The following is a 22,138-nucleotide window of genomic DNA, read 5'->3' as shown; positions in this document are numbered from 1 at the left end:
ACATGACTTACTGTTTGCTGGGCTCAATCCTATGAGATAAACTTTTTTATTTGACAGAGGTAACTGACTCAGAGAGGTACAGTAACTTATCTAAGATCATACACCTAAGCCCAGGTCAGTTGTCCTCTACTTCATTTTGACTCTTTTCCACTAACATTCCTTAGTTTTTACCTTTAATATAAGTTTTAAAAATAGACATGTCAAGAAAAAGTAAGATGAAAAAAATTTTTTAATGAAAATATACATCTATGGGAGCAAATAAGTACATTACTAAGATGTCTGTTCCTTCTCCCATGTAGCTATGTAATTTTTTTAAGATTTTATTTATTTGAATGACGATTACAGAGAGAGGTGAAGACAGAGACAGAGGTCTTTATCTGCTGGTTCACTCCCCAAATGGCTGCAGTGACAGAGTTGAGCCAATCTGAGGCCAGAAGCCAGGAGCTTCTTCTGGGTCTCCCACGTGGGTGCAGGGACCCAAGGGCTTGGGCCATCCTCTGCTGCTTTCCCAGGTGCATTAGTAAGGGAGCTGGATTGGATGTGGAACAGCCAGGACTTGAACCAGCACCCATAAGGGATGCTGGTGCTGCAGGCCAGGGCTTTATCCCACTATGCCACATCGCCGGCCCCCATAGCTATTTCTTTTGACACAATATATTAAGGCATATAAAACCTTGCTTGTGCTTTCAGCTTTTCTTTGTGTGTTTTTATGTGTTGACTTTGTTGCTTTTATAGTATTATAATCTCTAACATACTTTTTTTTTTTACTTTTTAAAAAAATTTTCTGCTTTTCTGTACACTTAGCTATCTTATAGTACCCATCTCAACAATGCCCCCTGCATATAGTATGATTACAACTGTGAGGGTACTGCAGAAAGTTCTTGGAAAATGGAATTGGGCGATAAGTTTTTCTGGTCCAAAAAGTTAATATCTGCAGTTTGAATTTTCATGAGTTACAGAGAGAGGTAGAGAATCAGAGAAAGAGAGAGGTCTTCCATCCACTGGTTCACTCCCCAAATGGCCTGTGGCCAGAACTGAGCTGATCTGAAGCCAGGGGCTTCTTCTGGGTCTCCCATGTGGGTGCAGGGGCCCAAGCGCTTGGGCCATCTTCTATTTTCTCGGGCCATCTTCTACCTTGTCAGGCCATAGCAGAGAGCTGGATTGGAAGTGGAGCTGCCGGGACCCAAACCGGTGCCTTGGGATGCTGGCACTGCAGGCCGTGGCTTTAATCTGCTGTGCCATAGCACCGGCCCCAATAATAGGCATTTTACATGAACTTTTTTTTTTTTTTTTTTGACAGGCAGAGTGGACAGTGAGAGAGAGAGAGACAGAGAGAAAGGTCTTCCTTTGCCGTTGGTTCACCCTCCAATGGCCGCCGCAGCCAGCGCGCTGCGGCCGGCGCACCGCGCTGATCCGATGGCAGGAGCCAGGTGCTTTTCCTGGTCTCCCATGGGGTGCAGGGCCCAAGCACCTGGGCCATCCTCCACTGCACTCCCTGGCCACAGCAGAGAGCTGGCCTGGAAGAGGGGCAACCGGGACAGAATCCGGCGCCCCGACTGGGACTAGAACCCGGTGTGCCGGCGCCGCTAGGCGGAGGATTAGCCTAGTGAGCCGCGGCGCCGGCTACATGAACTTTTTGAAGACCCCACCCATACTTGTTGAATGGAAAGAAAGATGAAGGTTAAATGAATCTGGTTTCCTCTGTTGAAAATTTTGCCAAGAGTTTAATGTGAACCAACCAGGCTTTTTTTTTTTTTTTTTACTTTGTTAAACATTTACTGAATAGTCATTCATTCGGGTACTAATCTAAATGTTGCTTCTTATGCTGGTGACAGGAATGAGCAGATAAATATGATACAGCCCATTTGTGCAAAACTGTGTAGTGGGGAGACTGTCAGTGTGTTGGTTGAGGGTATATGCAGGCAGGATACAGTGGAGGCAGGGATAGCTTTTACGTTTTGGTGATGGTACCTGAAAAGCCTTATAGAAGAGTTGACCTTAAGGTGAGCTTTACAGAATATTCTGAAAGCAGCCATTTTAGCAGAAAGAACAATGCAGTCTTGAATGTTAGAGAGTTTTAAGATGCTTGATACAGCAGGGGGGATGGTGTTATGTAGTGTCATGTCTTTAGTAAGAGGTAAGTGGGTACCGGCTCCTAGTCTTGGATGCTGGCTTAGGTAAGGAGTTTTTATTTGATAGATTGACTCTCAGTTTTCAGGAGGTTGCTCTGGTAGCAATCTGGAGTATGGAACAGGAGAATCCAACAGAATAATTTGCCTAATTTATGAAAATATACCAAAGGAGAAAATAGTATAATGAATGCCACCTGTCACCCTGCTTCAACAGTTATCAACACATGGCTGTTTTATTTATGCCCCGCTGCTGTGTCCAGTTTTTAAACAAATTCCTAAGTCAGTCACAGATAGACAAAGCATAGTTACTGTGGCCATTGAGGCTGGCCTATGCAGCCAGATCACCTATATAGTTTGAAAAAAATAAAATGGTCCCACCTCAGATCTATTGAATTAGATACTTACATGATCAGGCATTTTTAATTTTCAGAATTAGTCTCAAGATGAAATATCTTTTTAGATGATTTTTAAGAACTTGACTTTTGATAAGTGAAAATGTTTTCCTGAACTCATCTAATGCTGCCTGTAGCACTTCTGGGTGAAATTCACCTGTCATGGCCGGAGCCGTGGCTCACTTGGCTAATCCTCCGCCTGCGGCACTGGCACCCCAGGTTCTAGTCCCAGTCAGGGTGCCAGATTCTGTCCCGGTTACTTCTCTTCCAGTCCAGCTCTCTGCTGTGGCCCAGGAGGGCAGTGGAGGATGGCCCAAGTGCTTGGGTCCCTGTACCCGCATGGGAGACTGGGAGGAAGTACCCGGCTCCTGGCTTCGGATCAGTGCAACGCCGGCCGTAACAGCCATTAGGGGAGTGAACCAACTGAGAGAAGACCTTTCTCTCTTAAGAATATTAGCTTAAAGGCTGATTTCCTGTTAGAGCCGGCCAAGTCTGCTAGAGCACTTGCATCTTTGACACTGGTGAGATAGGGAATAACCAGTCATTGTTATAATTGTTTTTTTGTACCAAGTTCAGCCACAGATAAGAGAAGGGGATGGGAGACAATTCTTAAAGGGTAGGCTAAGGTTATTCCAGAGAACCAATTTAAAATGTATAGACAAAGGACTCTTCTATTTAGTTTGTGTAACGTACACTTAAGCTTTGCTTCTATTTTTGTTGAGAATGATGAGAAGGGCTCTTTGGCACACTGCCATTTCCTCTCTGGCAAAACTGATAATCTCCAACTTTGATGAGCCCTCTTTTGTTACCAAGTTCTTCTGATGCCAGTTTCTTCGAGTAATTGGGAGTAAACGGCACAAGGATAGGGTAGCCTGGTGGATCTGCAGCTTCCCAGGACTGTGGAGTAGACCATGTGCTGGACTGTGTTCTCAGATACCATTCTCAGATCCAAAGTTGATGTTGAAGGTTTCAGGTTCCTCTTTCTTAGTATCCTTGCCCTTGCTTGAGTATACTGCAGTGCAGAGAAGGCATATATACTTAATCTGAGGTATAGTGGTTGTGGTTTTAAATAACTGACTCTCAAGGTGTCTCTGCAGGTACTTTCCAGATTTGTCTTGGGTGATTAAAGGCCATTCTTCAGTTGCTTTATTATTATATCTTACTAGCAGTGCCCATTAAAATCTAGGTCAGCAACCCTCAGGGCATATGGGAGTCATCTTTTATGTGGTCAAGGATAGGGAGGCTGGTGTCTGTGTGAGGTGGGGTTGGCAGGGTGAGTTGTGCATATAGACATGTGCACTGACGAGTTGTGGACCAGATTTGGATTTGAATCCAGGTTCTACCACTTACAAGTATTGGTGTGGCCACTGATGGCCTCAGTAAATTGGGCACAGTCTTTACCTCCAAGTTCTAAGAATTAGATAATGCATAACAGGTTAGAGTAAATGTTAGCTGTTGTGATCATAGGGTGGTTCTCAGAATATTTGGATATTAATGTAGATAATCAGAAACCAGACTGATGGTAAGGTCTCACACTTAAAGTGTTGTCTTCATTAACAAATCAGTTAACCAGTGATGTCTGTGCCTTTGTAATCAAATAGTGAGGAGGCTGGGCTTCATAATTTAGCTTGCTGCTTCTCAGTGTAATGGATGGTCAGGGCAGCGCCCACCTGAATTTACTTTCAGAGACTGGGAGGCAAAGACAAGCATTTTGCTTTGTGGTGCTTTGGAGTTTAGTGTTATACAAACATTTTTTGTTTAAAAAACAAACCATAATTCATTTCCATAGCTCCAGTGGGATTTTCAGGCCGATTTTGATTCAGCTCCAGACCCATAGATATATCAAGCATCTCTTACCTACCAGTAATCAGTCATGTCAATAAAAATCAAATGCTTTCTGAGTGCCAAGCTCCTAACAGCCAGAAGGTGTAGGAAAGAACCTCCAAAAGCAAGCCAGCAGTTAATCCAATGGGTTTGTTTAGATTATATTGTTCTTTGATGCGTGTCCTTTGTTTGGATCAGGAACTACTGTTTTCTTCCTTAAGAAGAATTTTACACAAAGAATTTGTGATTGTAAATGGATGCATAGATTATAGAAAATTTGGAAAGATGAAAAGCCTGAAACATAAATAAAACTGTGTTACTCTGCCACCTAGAGGCAGCTACTTGATAATGTTGTGCATGTCTTCCCTTCTCCCATTTTTTTTTTTTTTAAACTTCCCCCTCCATGTGACATTTTCTCACTAATAGTGGTAGGTACAGGGTTCTGTGTAAATACATAGAGAGGGGCACCTAGTCAAGATTTAAGAGATAAGGGAAAGGATTGTCCTAATTCTGGATAGTGTTTGTGTTATTCAAAATCCACAAAGTGCTCTTTTTGTGAAGGTGAAATAGGCTGAATGGTTCCCTACCCCCAACATTCTTAGGAACCCTTTCAGTTATTCCTTCTTTATAAGATAATTTGCATCCACTTAGGAACCCATGCTAGTGTCTTTATTCCCCCTGCTTTCTCCTCTACCTTTCAATGACCCCATAGTTCCCTGCTTCCCTTCTACAGCCAGCCTTTCAAGAGCATCTTCTACACATGCTGGTGTGGCTTCACTTCCCATTGATCACCTGCCTCACTGCAGTATGGCTTCCTTTCTGCTGTCCCACTGAAACTATTGCTTGTTGAGTTATCTCCAATCCAATTCTCTTTTTTTTTTTTTTTTTTTGACAGGCAGAGTGGACAGTGAGAGAGAGAGAGACAGAGAGAAAGGTCTTCCTTTGCTGTTGGTTCACCCCCCAATGGCTGCCGCGGCCGGCACACCGCACTGATCCGAAGTCAGGAGCCAGGTGCTTCTCCTGGTCTCCCATGGGGTGCAGGGCCCAAACACTTGGGCCATCCTCCACTGCACTCCCTGGCCACAGCAGAGAGCTGGCCTGGAAGAGGGGCAACCGGGACAGAATCCGGCGCCCCGACCGGGACTAGAACCCGGTGTGCCGGCGCCGCAAGGTGGAGGATTAGCCTAGTGAGCCGCGGCGCCGGCCTCCAATCCAATTCTAATGGACAGTTTTAGTGGACAGATCTCATTTTGACATTTGATGCAGTTGATCGCCGTTGCCATCTTTTGTCTTTGATGATATCATGATTAATTAGTTTTGCACCTACCTCAATGGCTTCTCCATTGCTGAGTATATTCTCTTGCAAAATCAAAGGAGCAGCATTGCCTTACCTCTTCCTATGCCTTACCTTTAAACAAAAACTCAGGTATGGGCCTCCTTCCTTCTTTGTAGACAGTCATCTCCAGACTTAGAGTTTTAAGTCTATATGCTGACATTCACAGATTTTACTCTCAGTGCATATGTCTTTTCTGAGCTCTCATTCTACAGGTGTGTATTACATGCCTATCTGTGGAAGATACTGTGTGGGATGCTGAGAGCTTAGCATTGTGGTAAATTGAATCCAAATTACGGTTACTAATTGCTATGAAAGAAACAAGCAGGTACTGTAATGGAGAAAATTACAATGGGACCAGCTTTAGGTGGGTTGCCATGGGAAGCCTCTCTAAGTCTCAGTTTAAATGTCAGTTCCTCAAATGGAACTAGCTGTGGGAAGAGTGGACAGGACAGAAAAACATTCCAGCAGGAACAGCACTTCTAAAGACCAGAGGCCTTATAAAGAACTTAGGGTGTTCCAGGAACTAAATGGAAAGACTAAGGTAGTTGTGTGGAGGGAAGAGACGGGAGTGTTTTAGGGGCCAGATCAGCCCAGGGCTCTTGGGGGTCATGGCTAGAGTTTGGATGGAATTCTAGGGAAACTGTTGAAAAGTTTTAATTAGGGAAGTAGCATGATCTGATTTATGTTTTAAGGAGATTACGTCTTCTCTATGGAGGGTGGATTGGGTGGAAGTGGGAGATCAGTTGTCCCTGTTTCACAGTTGAGGAAACAGATTAGTCTGTTAGTCATACAGTGAGTGAGACAGCAAGGATTTCTATCCCAGTTTTCTTTGTCTGAGCCTGTATTCTGATCTAGTGCTTCTCAAACTTTAATAGAATCTTGTTAAAATTCAGATTCTGATTTCCTCCAGTTTGGGTGGGACCTGAAATAGATTATTTTTGTGCAATTTTAGGTAACTCTCAGGTGATGTCAGTGCTGCCAGTCCTTGGACCATCCTTTGAGTAGTGAGGCTTGTCTGCCACTACTCTCAGATGCTGTTGAGCACATATGGGAACTACAGGTGTCCCCTGCCCTTAGCTGGTTCAATATGGGAAGTCATTATTTCTAAGTTTTATCAGGTGGTAATAATTACTTCGGAATGCATCACCCTTATTTAAGGAGTGACTCCCCTCAATATATTTTTTCCTTTTTTTTTTTTTTTTTTTTTGACAGGCAGAGTGGACAGTGAGAGAGAGAGACAGAGAGAAAGGTCTTCCTTTGCCGTTGGTTCACCCTCCAATGGCCGCCGCGGCCGGCGCGCTGCGGCCGGCGCACCGCGCTGATCCGATGGCAGGAGCCAGGAGCCAGGTGCTTTTCCTGGTCTCCCATGGGGTGCAGGGCCCAAGCACCTGGGCCATCCTCCACTGCACTCCCAGGCCACAGCAGAGGGCTGGCCTGGAAGAGGGGCAACCGGGACAGAATCCGGTGCCCCAACCGGGACTAGAACCCGGTGTGCCGGCGCCGCTAGGCGGAGGATTAGCCTAGTGAGCCGCGGCGCCGGCCCCCTCAATATATTTTAATACTACAAAATCAAAATTCAAACCTCAGAAGTAAGTGGAAAGTTGAAATGAAGATTGAAAACAATAATTCATTAGTTTTCTTCAAGTTGACCATCTTTCTGACTTGAGCTTGGTGCTCAGAATTCTGGTTCTGATCAACAAAGGCAGTAGGCCATTTCTAGGGATTTGTTTTAAATATTTTTGTTTCTTGTTAGATTTTTTTAAATGTAATTGGATTTTCAACTGTTTAGCTTCTAAGAGTATGTAGAACACATCCCTACGTTACTTTATTACTGAGATTGACAGTATCTCCGCTTCTCATCTTGTGCTCTGGCTTCCTCTCTTGAATACTTTTGAACAATAGAATCTAAAAGTGGAGAAGAATCTGCCATGAATTTATGTTCTCATGTGCATTTATTATAGTAATAAAACTGGTAGAGTGAATAGCATGTTATTAAAGCATGGGTTTGAGTCAGACCTGAATTTAGATCTTGATGCCAACATTTACCAAGCAGGCAAGGTACTTTTCTTCCTGAGCCTCAGTTTCTATCTATAAACAGATGTAAAACTTGACTAGAGTGGTGAGGGTTTTATGAAGGCACTTCAAAGTGTGCATAAAAATGAAATTAAAAAATAACTTTATTTTGTGTAAAAACATTTTGAAATCAGTGTGAGTATGAAAGAATATTGCATGAAGACCCTTGGCAGTGTATCTCAAAGTGTATTCTTTGGGATACTTAAATTGCTGGACTTTCAGTAGATACCACTGGGAAAAAAATGATTCTGTGCCCTAATGAGCTTCCTTTACCCAAGATTTCTCAGAGCCACTAATAATGTCAGCCATGTGACCATCCTAGAGGAAGGGAGATTCTGTAACATTTACCAAATTACCGGATCCTTGTCTTCCTGCACAGAGCAAGGCTCTAACACATTTTGGGAAACACCAGCCTCAGTATTGTCTGGCTTGTTGGAAACTCAGAAGACATTATCCCCTCTCACTGTGAAACCAGATTAGAAGTATGATAGCTAGGAATAAAACTTCTGAGTTTTCATTTTTTTCCCCCAAGTTTATTAGGTAGAGCAAGTTCCCATCCACTGGTCCATTCAGGCCGAAACTGGGAGCTGAGAACTCAGTCCAGGCCTCCCTCATGGGTGTCAAAGACCCAGTTACTTGATCCATGACTGCTGCTTCCCAGGGTGCATGTTAGCAGGCAACTGGAGTCAGAAGCTGGAGCTGAGCATTGAACCTAGGTACTCCCAGTGCAGGACATAGCATCTTAAACCACTAGGCCAAATGCCCACCCTGGAGTTTTCTAACTTGATGACTCATAGGCAGTGTTATCTTTATTTTTTAAATTATGAATATTGGCAGTGGAATTACAGAAGCCAGATTAGCATTATACTTGTGTAGAAATTTGTGTGTGTTTGTTCATTTGTTTTGGCTTTTTTTCTAAACTGGGTGCATCACAGGCTCACACTTAGGACTTAGAGTCTAGAGCCACTGATGCAAATAACCTGAGATGATTTAGAACTCATTCTGTTGGCAGCAGAAGCACTCCCAACTAAGTGTTTCTGTGGGAGGTCCTTGGCTGTAGTTCTAGGTTTCTTGGTTCCTTCCAGTTTTTGAATGTAGATCCAGCCGTCTGTCAGTTCTTTGAACTATCCAGTATCCTTCCAGTAAATTACTTTCTGCATTACTTAGCCAGAGTCTTTGTATCTTTGCAGACATTTGACTAGCACAATATCCTAAGTTAAAGCAAGATGCTTGCGTGAAGATTTACCAGGGACTTTAACATAATTTTTAAACCAGTTAAATGATTGTGAATTGCTTATTTCAGCACACAAATTAATCCATGTTCTTATTTTGGAATAATGATCGAGGTTTTCTAAATAGAATTTTTTTTTTTCGAGCAGTTTTAGGTTCACAGCAAAATTGAGTAGAAAATACAGAAATTTCCCATATTCCACTTCCCCCATACATATATATGCATAGCCTCCCACATTATCAAGGTTCCTCCACCAGAGTGACATAGTTGTTAGAATTGTTGAACCTATATTAGTGCATTGTTGTCACCCAAAACCCATAATTTTACATTGGGATTTTCCCTCAGTGTTTTAATTTTTGTGGTATGGACGTACTTAAAATGACATGTATCCATCATTATAGTATCATAGAGTAGATTCACTGCACTAAACATCCTCTGGGCTCTGCCTGTTCATTTCTTCCTCCTCACTAATCCCTGGCAACCACTGATCTTTAACTGTCTGCATAGTTCTCCAAAATGTCATATAGTTGGAATCATACTGTATGTAGCCTTTTGGAAATGACCGCTTAAGTTTCCTCAATATCTGTTCATGGCTTAATAGCTCATTTCTTTTTAGGGTTGAATAACATGTCATTGTCTGATTCTACCACCCTTTATCCATTTACCTGCCAGAGGACATCTTGGTTCCTTCCAAGTTTGGGCAATTAGGAATAAAGCTATAAATATCTACGTGTAGATTTTTGTAAAAACTTACTTTAACTCCTTGAATAAATATAAATGAGTGTGATTGCTGGGTCCTGTGGTAAGAAGGTGTTTAGGTTTGTAAGAAAACTTCTGAAGTACCTGTACCATTTTGCAGTCCCACCAGCAGTGAATGAGAATTCTGTTGTTCCACAGTCTTGTCAGCATTTAGTGTTCAAGTGTTCTGGGTTTTGGTCACTCTCATGAGTGTATTTCCTTATAATTTGTGTTTCCCTGATGACTTACGTGGAAAATATTTGCATGTTTATTTTTCAGCTGCATATCTTTTGGAGAGGTATATGTTAAGGTCTTCGGCCTATGTTTTAAATTGGCTCACTTCTTAAGGCGAAGTTTTAAGAGTTCTTTGTGTGTTTTAGATAACAGTCCTTTCTTTGTATGTCTTTTGCAAATATTTTCTCCAGCCTCTGGCTTGTCTTTTTATTCTCTTGATAGTGTCTTTTGCAGAGCAGATTTTAATTTTAATAAAGTCTAGTTTATCAACTTTTTTCATGGATCATACCTTTGGTTATATCTACAGAGTCATTACCAAACTGTAGGTAATTGGATTTTTCTCCTGTGATATTTTCTGGAAGTAAAGTTTAGCTTTTCCATTTAGGTTTACATTTAGGTCTCTGATCCATTTTGAGTTAATTTTTGTGAAGGGTGTAATGTTGGTCTGCATTTCTTGTACATGTTGATGTCCTGTTAACAGCACAATGTATTGAAAAAATTCTTTTGTCTTTATTGCCTTTTCTTCCTTGCCAAAGATCAGTTGGCTGTGTGAGTCTGTCTCTGGCTTCCCCTTCCTGTTCTTTCACCAGTACTCCAGTCTTTTGACTGCTGTACATTTATGGTAAATCTTAAAGTAGCATGAGCCCTCTGATTTTGTTCTCCTTCAATACTGTGTTGGCTATTCTCAGTCTTTTGCCTCGCCATATGAATTTTAGAATGATTTTGTCAGTATCTACAGAATAACTTGCTGAGGTTTTTATTAGATTTGCATTGGCTCTATAAGTGAAGTTCGGAATAGCTAACGCCTTGACAATATCGAGCTTTCCTATTTGTTGACATGTAATATGAGGATGCTTCAAAAAGTTTTTAGGAAATATGAATTTATTGTGGTGCCAAAAAATCCATCCATGCAAGCAATCATATTCCCATTCGCATTCAAAGTTCCTGAAAATAGGTGCTATTTTTAAAACTGTGCAGGAATTTTAAAAAAACATTTTGTGTCAAAAAATAAACTTTGCTATGAGTATTAGATTTGTGGGATTTTTCTGTGTAGATAATCCTTTGTCATTTGCAAAGAGGGAAAGTGTTATTTCATTTTTGATTTGTATGCGTGTTATTTCCTTTTCTTGCCATATTATAGGGGTTAAAATTAACATAATGTTGAATAAAGGGGGTAAGAACAGACATTGCCTTGTTCCTGATCCCAAAGGGAAATCATCTGTTATTTGAGTTGTATGGTGTCAGGGCTAACTGGTACTTCATACAGTAGAAGCAGTATTAGTAGCCTTCCAGCTAATGACTGCAGCCACAATAGTATGACAGCTACTTGATATATAATAGATGTGATGGATGTAAACAGTTTTGTGATAAAAGGGAGAAAAATGCAAGCCTGAGAGTAAGTGTACAAATAGTTCAGCCTATTATTTGCACTACATGGATAAGATTGTTGCCAAAATCTTACTGGCTTCGTTTCAATATTTTGAGGTTATTGGCAGTGTGCTTTTTTTAGTATTAGTTACTGAAGTAATTTCTTAAAAAGGAATATGGAATTTTATACCCTAAGTATCAACTTTTTCCTTCAGAAATCCTCCTTATAGAAAAGTATTAGATGATGGCCAGCGCCGAAGCTCAATAGGCTAATCCTCTGCCTGCGGCACCGGCACACCAGGTTCTAGTCCCAGTTGGGGCGCCAGATTCTGTCCTGGTTGCCCCTCTTCCAGGCCAGCTCTCTGCGGAGGATGGCCCAAGTGCTTGGGCCCTGCACCCCATGGGAGACCAGGAGAAGCACCTGGCTCCTTCCTTCGCATCAGCGTGGTGCGATGGCTACAGTGCGCTGGCCGCGGCGGCCATTGAAAGGTGAACCAACGACAAAAGGAAGACCTTTCTGTCTCTCTCTCACTCTCCACTCTGCCTGTCAAAAAATAAATAAATAAATAAAATAGAAAAGTATTAAATGATAACACTTTTAAATGAATTGATGCTAATTACCTTGATTGAATCCTTGTGTGTTGTATATGTGTGTACACCTTACTAACTAATAGCCGGGCCTCTGAATTAGCATAGCATCCTTCCAGTATTTTTACTTTAAAAATATGACAGAGTCTACATTGTATGTTGTCTGTGTCTAAGCTTGTGGAGCTTTCAATTGTAGCTTTAAGTTCTCACTTCTTTTGGGAATTTTTTTCTTTTCAGATCATAAAGCAAATAATCGAAATCATGAAAGTAGACAGGACTAAACTGAAAAAGACACCTACAGAGGCCGTAAGTATCTAGAAATTTGCTTTGCCTATCTCTTCATTACAGAGAAAAATCCTTGTGATCGGTTCATCCATACTGATCTTCCAGAAATGTCAGCATTCATATGCAAAGTGCAGTAAAACAGCTACTTGCCTTGAAACACTAAAACTTTGTTTTGAACTCCCCTTGATTAACAAATTGAATGGCCAAGTGACCCATGGAAAATGAGCTCTAGACAGTTCTTTGTATAACTGAAGTAGGCTCTTAGGCTGCTATTCCTATGCATTGAAAGGCAGTATGGTATAATGGAAAGAGCAACTGTGGATTAAAATTCTGACTGTAGCTGTGAGAGCTCATACAATTTTATTCTTTTTTTTTTAAATATTTAAAAAAATTTTTTTTAGTTTTATTTGAAAGGCAGAGAAATCAAGATCAAGATCTTCGATCTTCTGATTCACTGTTCAAATCCTTGAAATAGCCAGGGTTGGATCAAGGCAAACCTAGGGTCTCAGAACTCCATCTGTCTTCCATGTGGGTGGCAGGGATCCAGGTATTTGAGCCGTCACCTGCAGCTTCCCACAGTGTGTGTTAGCAGCAAGCTGGATTAAAAACAGAGGGAGACCTGTAACCCAAGCACTCTGATAAGGATGTAGGCATCCCAAGTGGCATCTTAACCACTGTGTCAAACACCTGCTCCCATGATTTTTTGGGGGGTAGGAATTTAAAGTAGTGGGGCCAGTACAGTGGTGTAGCAGGTTAAGCAACCATCTGCAGTGCTGACATCCCATATGGGCACCAGTTTTGAGTCCCAGCTGCTTTGCTTCTGATTCAGCTCCGTACTAATGACCTGGGAGGGCATTGGAGGATGGCCCAAGTGCTTGGGCCACTGCACCCACGTGGGATACATGGATGGAGCTCCTGGCTTTGGCCTGGCCCAGACCTGATCATTGCAGACATTTGGGGAGTGAACCAGTGGGCAGAAGATCTCTTTTCTCTCTGTCTCTTCCTCTCTCATTGTAACTCTTGGAAATGAAAGTAGTAACAACTTACTGGTGTTCTTGTGAAGCCTGTGTTTTAGCTTTCTTTATAGTAATAAACAATCATACAATTCAGTTTAACCTCTGTATTGTGTGTCCATGTCAGCTGATCCTATTTCAGCAGTAGAATTTCAGCTTCAGTCTAGTATGCCATCAGCTGATTTGAACCCTGCATTCTGAAGTTAAGGAAACATTGCTTAAGATACTCCTGTAGACCCTTGTGCTGTAGTTCAAAGCGCACAATCTTTAGAATTAGACCTGCATTTGTAGGTGAGAGTTTATTAGTTTGCCTGGTTTCCACAGTTGCAAAATGGGTTAACAGTTCCTCCCTCCTTGATACGAGCCAATTACTTAGCACAGTGTCTGACATGTAATAAATTAGTTAAGTTTTTAAATACAAACTGCTTGTTTTTTGTTTTTCAAAAATGAAGCTATCTACCAAGTTATCACTGAAGGATCTCCATTCTTAACATTTTTGTATTTCTTCCAGTCTTTTAAAAATTATTGCATGTGCACAGTTATCTTGCCCGTTCATCAGTATTGTTTCCCAGTATCCTCACTGGTGTTATCTTTTCACAGATTATCTTTTCAACCTTTATAAGTTTATCAGATGGGGGAAGAAGTATTTCACTGATCTAACCTGTATTGCTTCAATCTATGTATTTTTCAAGCTTTTGGACCTTGTATCAGTTATCTTATAGCTTTCATTTTGTATTTGACATTGTCATGTGACTGTGTTTCTTACTGAATGCCATATATATATATATGAGAGGATTTTTTTTTAAAAAGTTTATGTATTTGAAAGGTAAAGTTACAAAGAGGCAGAGAGAGAGGTGTCTTCCATCCTCTGATTCACTCCCCCCTCAAATGGCTGCAACTGGCCTGATCCAAAGCCAGGAGCTTCTTCCAGGTCTCCCATGTGGGTGCAGGTGCCCAAGGACTTGGGCCATCTTCTGCTTTCCCAGGCCATAGCAGAGAGTGGAGTAGCCAGGACTCAAACTGACGCTCATGTGGGATGCCAGCACTGCAGGCCATGGATGCTTTACCTGCTACACCACAGTGACGGCCCCGAGAATATATTCTTTTTATTTATCTCTTGCAGTTACTTTTATCGGCTTTTGCTTCTGAGTATTTAAAAGTGTTCATTTATTAGACGGACATTCAGAGAGTGACTCCCATTTACTGGTTCACTCTCCAGATGTCTGCAATGGCCAGGACTGGACTGGGCCAAAGCCAGGAGCTCAATACAGGTCTCCTATGGGGTTCAGGAATCTGTTTACTTGAGCCAAAGCCAGGTATTGAACCTAGGCCCTTGGATATGACGTGTACATCTTAACCAGTGATCTAACTGCTAGGCTAGAAGCCCTGAGTTTTTTCAAAGGTTTATTTTATTTATTTGAAAAGTAGAATTCTAGGGAGAGACAGAGAGAGAAAGAGAGAGATTGATCTTCCATCCACTGATTCACTCCCCAATTAATTGCAACGACTAAGGCTGGACTAGACTGAAGCCAAGAGCCGGGAGCTTTGTGGGTGGCAGGGGCCCAAGTACTTACCATCTTCTGCTTTCCCAGGCACATTAGCAGGGAGCTGGATCGAAAGTAGAGCAGCTGAGACTATTAACTGGTGCCTATATGGGATGCTGGCATTGCAGTTGGTGGCTTTAACCTGCTGTGCTACAAAGCCAGCCCCTGCAGGTGTTCCTTATATATTATATATATATATATATATATATGTATGTTTTGGAAATCAACCCCTGAAAGACATCAAGCAAAGTGAATTAAGTCAGTTGTAAAGGTCCAAATACTGTATGATGCCTCTGGTGTGAGGCATCTAAAATAGACACAGAGATGGCCAATAGAGTGGTGGATGCCAGGGAATGGGGGAAGTTGTTCAGTGCATATAAAGTTAGTTATACAAGATGAGTAAGTTCTAGAGTTGTGCTGTACAACATATTGCCTGTAGTCAACAAAAGTATTGTGCACTTAAAATTTTGTTAATAGATTTCTTAACATGAACACAAAAAGGGGTAGGAGGAAACTTGGAGGTGATGGAAACATTTATTGCCTGGGTTATGTTATGGTGACGGTAATGTGAGTTTATGTGTATATCCAAACTCACCAAATTATATACACCAATTATGTACAGTTTTTTATATCCGTTATAACTTAGTAAAGCAGGGACAGTGGCGCAGGCACATGACTAGCTGGGAAAAATATTGATACTTCAGTGTAATCACTATCTTTAGTAGTAAGATCAGTAGGAAAAATGAATGGCCCAATGACAAAATGAGCATAAAACATTTCAGAAAAGAACAAAACTAGTAAACATCCCGATAATTTTAACCTTATAGATCATCAAAAGAAATAGTATTTTTTTTAACTTAGTGGATTATAAAGGATTTGATCCAAATTTCTGGTTAATTTTTCCTAGCTTCTAGCAGATTACTTAGGATAAGCTTCTAGAAGTGGAATTTTTAGGTTATCAACTATGTACATTTTTTTTTTGACAGGCAGAGTAGACAGAGAGAGAGACAGAGAGAAAGGTCTTCCTTTTTGCCATTGGTTCACCCTCCAATGGCCACCGCCACCGGCGCGCTGCAGCCAGCGCACCGTGCTGATCCGAAGGCAGGAGCCAGGTGCTTCTCCTGGTCTCCCATGGGGTGCAGGGCCCAAGCACTTGGGCCATCCTCCACTGCACTCCCTGGCCACAGCAGAGAGCTGGCCTGGAAGAGGGGCAACCGGGACAGAATCCGGCGCCCCAACCGGGACTAGAACCCCGTGTGCTGGCACCGCAAGGTGGAGGATTAGCCTAGTGAGCCGCGGCGCTGGCCTAACTATATACATTTTTAAGACTTGAATTGCCTTTTTTCCTCAAGTAGAATGTAAGAGTGTTCATTTTCCCACGGTGTGGTCAATACTAGGTATTATATCTTACATTGATAATTTGTAGAGCAACAGCAGTGCAAAGGATTTTTCCCCTAGGTTTGATATCTGTTGGAACAAATCAATAGAAACCCTGGCTGTTGGTATGGAGCTATTGAACTGGCAAGCTCTTTTGTTTATGTTAGGATGAGTAAGGAAAAATCACGTTTACATTTATATAGTGAGGCTAATAGGGTAAAGATGGCATTATGCCAACTGGTTCTTGGGAGCAGGAAATACAAGCATCTTAGGTGCCTCAGAAATGCATGTGCCAGAGGGTCAGAAATGGACCCTGTGAAAGCTTCAGGGCTGCCACACAAGGAATATTTCTAGGGGTTTTGAGGTCTGACAGACATTGAGATATGCCTTTCAAAAGCAAGACAAGTCCCTGCACCTTGTCCCACACACAGTGAAGGAGAAGAATGCTGTATAGGATACTTCTTTTGGATTTTTTGTCATATTTGGTCATGCTATCTTGATCTATTTACTGGGTAACCTTTAAAGCATTCAGTGGGCCATTGCTAAAGTGCTAGCGAGGTTTGGATCTAGAAAAGATTGCAGAAGCTCTGATGCAAGCCGCCCTACTACTTGGACATTATGATCTAGGAGACCCAGTTATTTGACTTCGGTGTCAAGGATGCATGTGGTGCCCCAAAAAGAGAATCACAATTAAGAACTCTAGAAGTTTTAGCCATACTGTGTATGTTTTTTTAAAGCTCTTGTTATAGTCCACATTGTGTTTTAGATGCCGAAAATAAAATTCCCACAGTTTGAGTCTCAACTGCTGTATTGCTGTATACATAAGTGGCATTAGTTCATTTTGTAGAAAAGAATACTGAGATTCAAAGAGTTAGCTTATCGACAACCTAATTCCAAAGTCTGCGCCTCTCAATATTTAAGCTGTTGTTATGTGAGATAAGTTCTTCACGTATGTGGCAGACATTTGAGTTTCCTGTCTCTAAGGTAGCTATTCTGTTTCAGGCAAGAAACCTAAGTGATTGGACTTGCTCATGATCAGATACCTGACTAAACACAGCTCAAAAACGGAACCCAGATTTGTTTGGTTACAAATCTGGGCCCCTTCCCAGGGTACTGTTCTGTCTTTATAAAGTTAAAGTGTAGGGCCTGCTGTTGTAGTTCTGCAGGTTAAGCGGCTGCTTATGACACCAGTATCCCATATCAAAGTGCCAGGTTCGAGTCCTAGCTGCTGTACTTCCAATCCAGCTTCTTGTTAACGTGCCTGAGAAAGCAGATTATGACCTAGGTGCTTGAGTCTCTGCCACCTATGTGGGGGAACCAGATGGAGTTCCTGGCTCTTAGCTGATAGGGGCATTTGTGGAATGAAACAATGGATGAAAGCTCTGTCTCTCCCTCTCTCTGCCTTTCAAATAAATAAATATTTTTAAAGATTTATTTTATTTATTTGAAAGACAGAGAAACAGAGAGGTAGAGACAGAGAGAGAAGCCTTCCATCGCTGATTAACTCCCCAGATGGCCTCAACAGCCAGAGCTGCGCTGATCCAAAGCCAGGCACCAGGAGTTTCTGGGTCTCCCACGTGGGAGCAGGGGCCCAAGAACTTGGGCCATCTTCTACTGCTATCCCAGGCCATAGCAGAGAGCTGGATGGGAAGAGGAGCAGCTGAGACTAGAACCAGCACCCACTTTGGGATGCCAGTGCTTCAGGCCAGGGCTTTAACTCACTGCACCACAGCGTCATCCATTAACAGCACATTTCTGTCCCAGCTTGTATTTTCTTCCTCCCTTCTACTTTTGGATACTTTAAACTCTCAAACCTTTCCTTGTTACCTGGCAGACAAGCCCTTTCATCAGTAAGCAAAAATGTATGGAAATGGGAACCCCAAGAAGGAGTGAAGTCGTCCTAGTTTGACAAAGTTCAGAAGCTCTTTGCCTTCCCTCAGTTGGAGGGTTTAATGTTGGAGGAAAATGTAGCCAGTGCTGATCTTCACCTTTAGTTGGGATTTCACTGGTTGTATTTTTCTGATACAAATTGCTGTTAATGTTTAGCCTTTTCCCTTCGTTTCTGTTATTTGTAACCTTCCAAGAACTTTGCATGTATATAGGTTTATCAAGTTTTTAGCACAGATGGATTATTATGAAAGAAACATTTTCTCTTGGTTTCCAATGTAATCCTATGATAATGTGGCAAATCTCTGGTTTTCTTAAGTATTGTATTCTAGCATAAATTACATTACTGTGTGGGCTCAAGGGCCACTTTTCCCTTTCTCCCTCTCTCTGTCACATATTCCAAAACACCTTTTGTGTGTATTTGTTTTTCTCAGCCTGCAGACTGCAGAGCCTTAATAGACAAACTCAAAGTTTGTAATGATGAGCAACTCCTCTTGGAACTACAGCAGATCAAAACATGGAATATTGGAAAGGTATGTGAACTCATGCTTCCAGAAGATACGACTCACTTTACTAGTACGTCGTGCTGTGTGTTTTGATACAGAAATAGCAACACAATGGAGTAGTCACAGCACTTACCTAATAAGTAGGTAGCATATGCCTAGCACAGTTCTAAACCAGTGACCTTCAACCTGAATCGTTCCCAAGAAAATTTTCAAAGGGAAAACTTGTCTAGCCAAGGATTGCATAAGTGATAATAAAGAAGGTCAACCACAGAGTTCTTTTAGTTTGACAGTATGACTTTGAGATAGTCTACAGATTTTTACCTTTAGTTTAAAAGAATTTTCTTTAGGTAACTAAAAATGAACCCTTCTGATTAAATGAGTTCTTATAGGGTCAGTGCTTATCTTCGTAGATCTCAGCATGTAGCCAGAATTCTCCCTCTTGAACATTTATCATTAAGGTTTTGTTGTGTCTACTGGTGTTGACACGTTACTTTGAGATGTATACAAACGAACTCTCAGGTTCTTTTTAGCTCAGAATATGCTCTTTCTCATATGGGCAAAAAGTAGGAAGAGAATTTGACAAAGTGCCATACTCAGCAATTTCTCGTACGGAAGCTCAACTGCAAGGCATGCATACGGTGCTTTTCCCATATTCTGATATCCTCTTTTCCCCTCTGCAGTGCGAGTTATATCACTGGGTGGACCTGTTGGACCGCTTCGATGGAATTCTGGCAGATGCTGGACAGACAGTGGAGAACATGTCATGGATGCTCGTATGTGATAGACCGGAAAGAGAGCAACTGAAAATGCTTCTTTTGGCTGTGTTGAACTTCACAGCCCTGCTCATTGAATACAGCTTTTCTCGGCATCTGTACAGTTCCATAGAGGTAGGGGGAAGTTATAGCCCTATGTAGGCTGTTCTTAACTAGAATTGTTTATACCCACTCCTCCAAAAAAAAAGATTGTTATTTCTCTCTAATGTTTGCTTTCTTTCCTTTTCATTCTGAAGTTCTGGGCTTTTCTTTGTACAAACAATGGAAGATTGTTTCTTGTATTACAGATTTCATGCTTCTTAGGATTGATGGGAAGGTACTGTACTACCACCTTACCCTGAGTTTCAAGATTGAAGAAATGAATGAGAAATGTAATATATATTCTGAAGTATTCTAGGAAAGTTGCCAGAGTTAGTCTTCATCCCAGGTTGTTAGAGCAGTCTCAGATTACTTTTAAACTATTAGAAATAGTTTGGTTGCCTTAACACATTTACATACCTACCACTAGACTTAAGTTTTAGTATGCTGCTTTTCATTTTCTTCTTTACTCTTTCATACTCTCCCCCAAAATATACACGTTCTTCCCTTGGTATCTGTTGGGGGATTGATTTCAACATCCCCTATGGATACCTAAATTTGCAGATGCACAAATTTGTTAAAAATCAATCAGCAAATGCATTCTTTCATTATTTATAATACCTAATACAATATAAATGCTGTGTAAATACTTGTTAATCTATCTTATTTGAGGATTATGACAAGATAAAAGTCTGTATGTGTGACAGTACCTTAGTCCACTTGGAAGCTTAATGTGTTAGGTCACATTTGTCTCTTTTGTAATGTCTTCCTTCATGTGGGGACATTTATGTAATTTTAAGCTGCTATTTACATTTGCTTACATTTTTTACATTTATTGTACTTACCGGCTAGTTGCCAGATTGTAAGCTCCTTTTGGACCAGGTGACATGTTGTAGATTCTCATATTTAGAATTTTTTTGTATTGTGACCACTCAATAGCTTTGTCAGTGTTACCAAATACATTGTTACATTGCTCTTTTAAGTTTCCAAGGCCAGAGTGTCCCTGGTACCATGAACTTTGTTCCCTTTTGTCCCTGTAGCATTTGACAACTTTATTGGCGTCCTCTGATATGCAAGTGGTGCTGGCTGTCCTTAACCTTCTGTATGTATTTAGCAAAAGATCAAACTATATCACACGTCTGGGATCTGACAAGAGGACCCCACTGCTAACACGGCTGCAACATTTGGCAGAGGTGAGTATTTGGTGAAGAGGAGAAGGGAACAAATACTGGAGCATATATTTCCTTTCACGGGTGCTTCTTAAAGTCAGAATGGGTTAGAATCCCCAAGTTAACTTTGCTGGCCTAAGGGAATGGAAATATTGGGGCTCACTTTTCTAAGTTGAAAGAAACCTAAGTAGTGAATTTTAAAGAACTCAAGCAGAAGCACTTTGTTTGAAAGCTTCTTTGTTTGCAGCTTCTCTTCTGCAAAGAAAATTCAAAATCAGATCCTGTGTGACAGAGAAGCATAGTATAATAAAATCAAGTGGATTTGATTCCTGGCCCCATGTTGCTTATTAGCTCTGATATCAGTTTTTCTATCTGGGATTTAATATATCTAACCTCAAGGTGGTTTTCAAACAAAGTATGATGTAGGATACTTAAGAGTTTGTGATGATAATGATTATAATTGAAGGCAAAAGGCTTCATATTAAAGATCAGCTCTACAAAGCCATGTGCAATATTCCTAGAAGCTTATTGGTTATACATACTCCAGTTTGAGGGATAACCATTGCTGGAAAATATTTTTGGAGTAAAACTAACGCAGGCATTTTAGAGTCTAACAGAATGGTTATCTCCAAAATAACAGAACTCGAGTTTCAGGCTAGTCATGGTTTCCATGATTACTGAAAAATCATATTTTTAATTTTTTAAAAGATTTATCTTTTTTTATTTGAAAGGCAGAGTTACTTAGATCTTCCATCTGCTGGTTTACTCCCCAAATGGCTGCAATGACCAGAGCTGGGCCAGACTGAAGCCAGGAGCTTCTTCTGGATCTTGCGCATAGGTGCAGGGGCCCAAACTCTTGGGCAATTCACCACTGCTTTCCCAGGTGCATTAAACAGGGAACTGGATAGAAAGTGGAGCAGCTGGGACTTGAACTGGTGCCCATTTGGGATGCCAGCGCTGTAGGCAGTGGTTTAACCCGCTATACCACAGCACCATCCCTGGAAAATCATTTTTATGTGACTTTTGTGTTTGTATAGCATGTATTGTGAAAATTCTAGGGCATACAGGAAAGTATAGAGAAAATCCATCAGTTACCTATAATTCATCAGAGTGTGTATTTTTTTTAAGATTTATGTATTTATTTGAAAGAATTATAGAGAGAGAAGGAGAGGCAGAGAGAGAGGGAGAGGTCTTTCATCTGCTGGTTCACCCCCCAATTGGTTGCAGTGGTAGGAGCTGCGCCCATCCAAAGCCAGGAGCCAGGAGCTTCTTCTGGGTCTCCCATCGGGGTGCAGGGGCCCAAGGACTTGGGCCATCTTCTACTGCTTTCCCAGGTCACAGCAGAGAGCTGGATGGGAAGTGGAGCAGCTAGGACACAAACGAGTGCCCATATGGGATGCCAGCACCGCAGGTGGCAGCTTTATCAGCCATGCCATAACACCAGCCCCAGAATGTGTATTTCTTAACATATTGTAAATATGTCCTCATTATATTTGAAAAAACACAAGGCAGTTCAAAATCAGATTCCAAGTAGCAAGAGGAAAAACAAGCCATATCTCAGTAGATAAAGCATCTGATAAAGTTCTGCTT

At 41.4% G+C, this 22,138-nt stretch overlaps 1 protein-coding gene across 47 annotated transcripts in view; it reads left to right on the top strand.

Annotated features, from left to right (window-relative positions):
* The window catches only part of HUWE1 (HECT, UBA and WWE domain containing E3 ubiquitin protein ligase 1), a 144,381-nt gene that overhangs the window by 21,043 nt on the left and 101,200 nt on the right, over positions 1–22,138 (top strand). For all 47 annotated transcript variants that reach the window (XM_070067312.1, XM_070067310.1, XM_070067323.1 and 44 more), the window contains 4 exons: positions 12,154–12,222; positions 18,457–18,555; positions 19,209–19,415; positions 20,420–20,572. In XM_070067312.1, coding sequence (XP_069923413.1) covers positions 12,178–12,222; positions 18,457–18,555; positions 19,209–19,415; positions 20,420–20,572 — 504 coding nt within the window. In that variant the 5' untranslated portion in view covers positions 12,154–12,177. The remainder of the gene's footprint in view (positions 1–12,153; positions 12,223–18,456; positions 18,556–19,208; positions 19,416–20,419; positions 20,573–22,138) is intronic.

Source organism: Oryctolagus cuniculus, chromosome X (genome assembly GCF_964237555.1).
Source record: "Oryctolagus cuniculus chromosome X, mOryCun1.1, whole genome shotgun sequence".
NCBI lineage: Eukaryota > Metazoa > Chordata > Mammalia > Lagomorpha > Leporidae > Oryctolagus > Oryctolagus cuniculus.
Note: the sequence above shows the minus strand (reverse complement) of the source record. Positions and strands in the feature narration are given on the sequence as shown.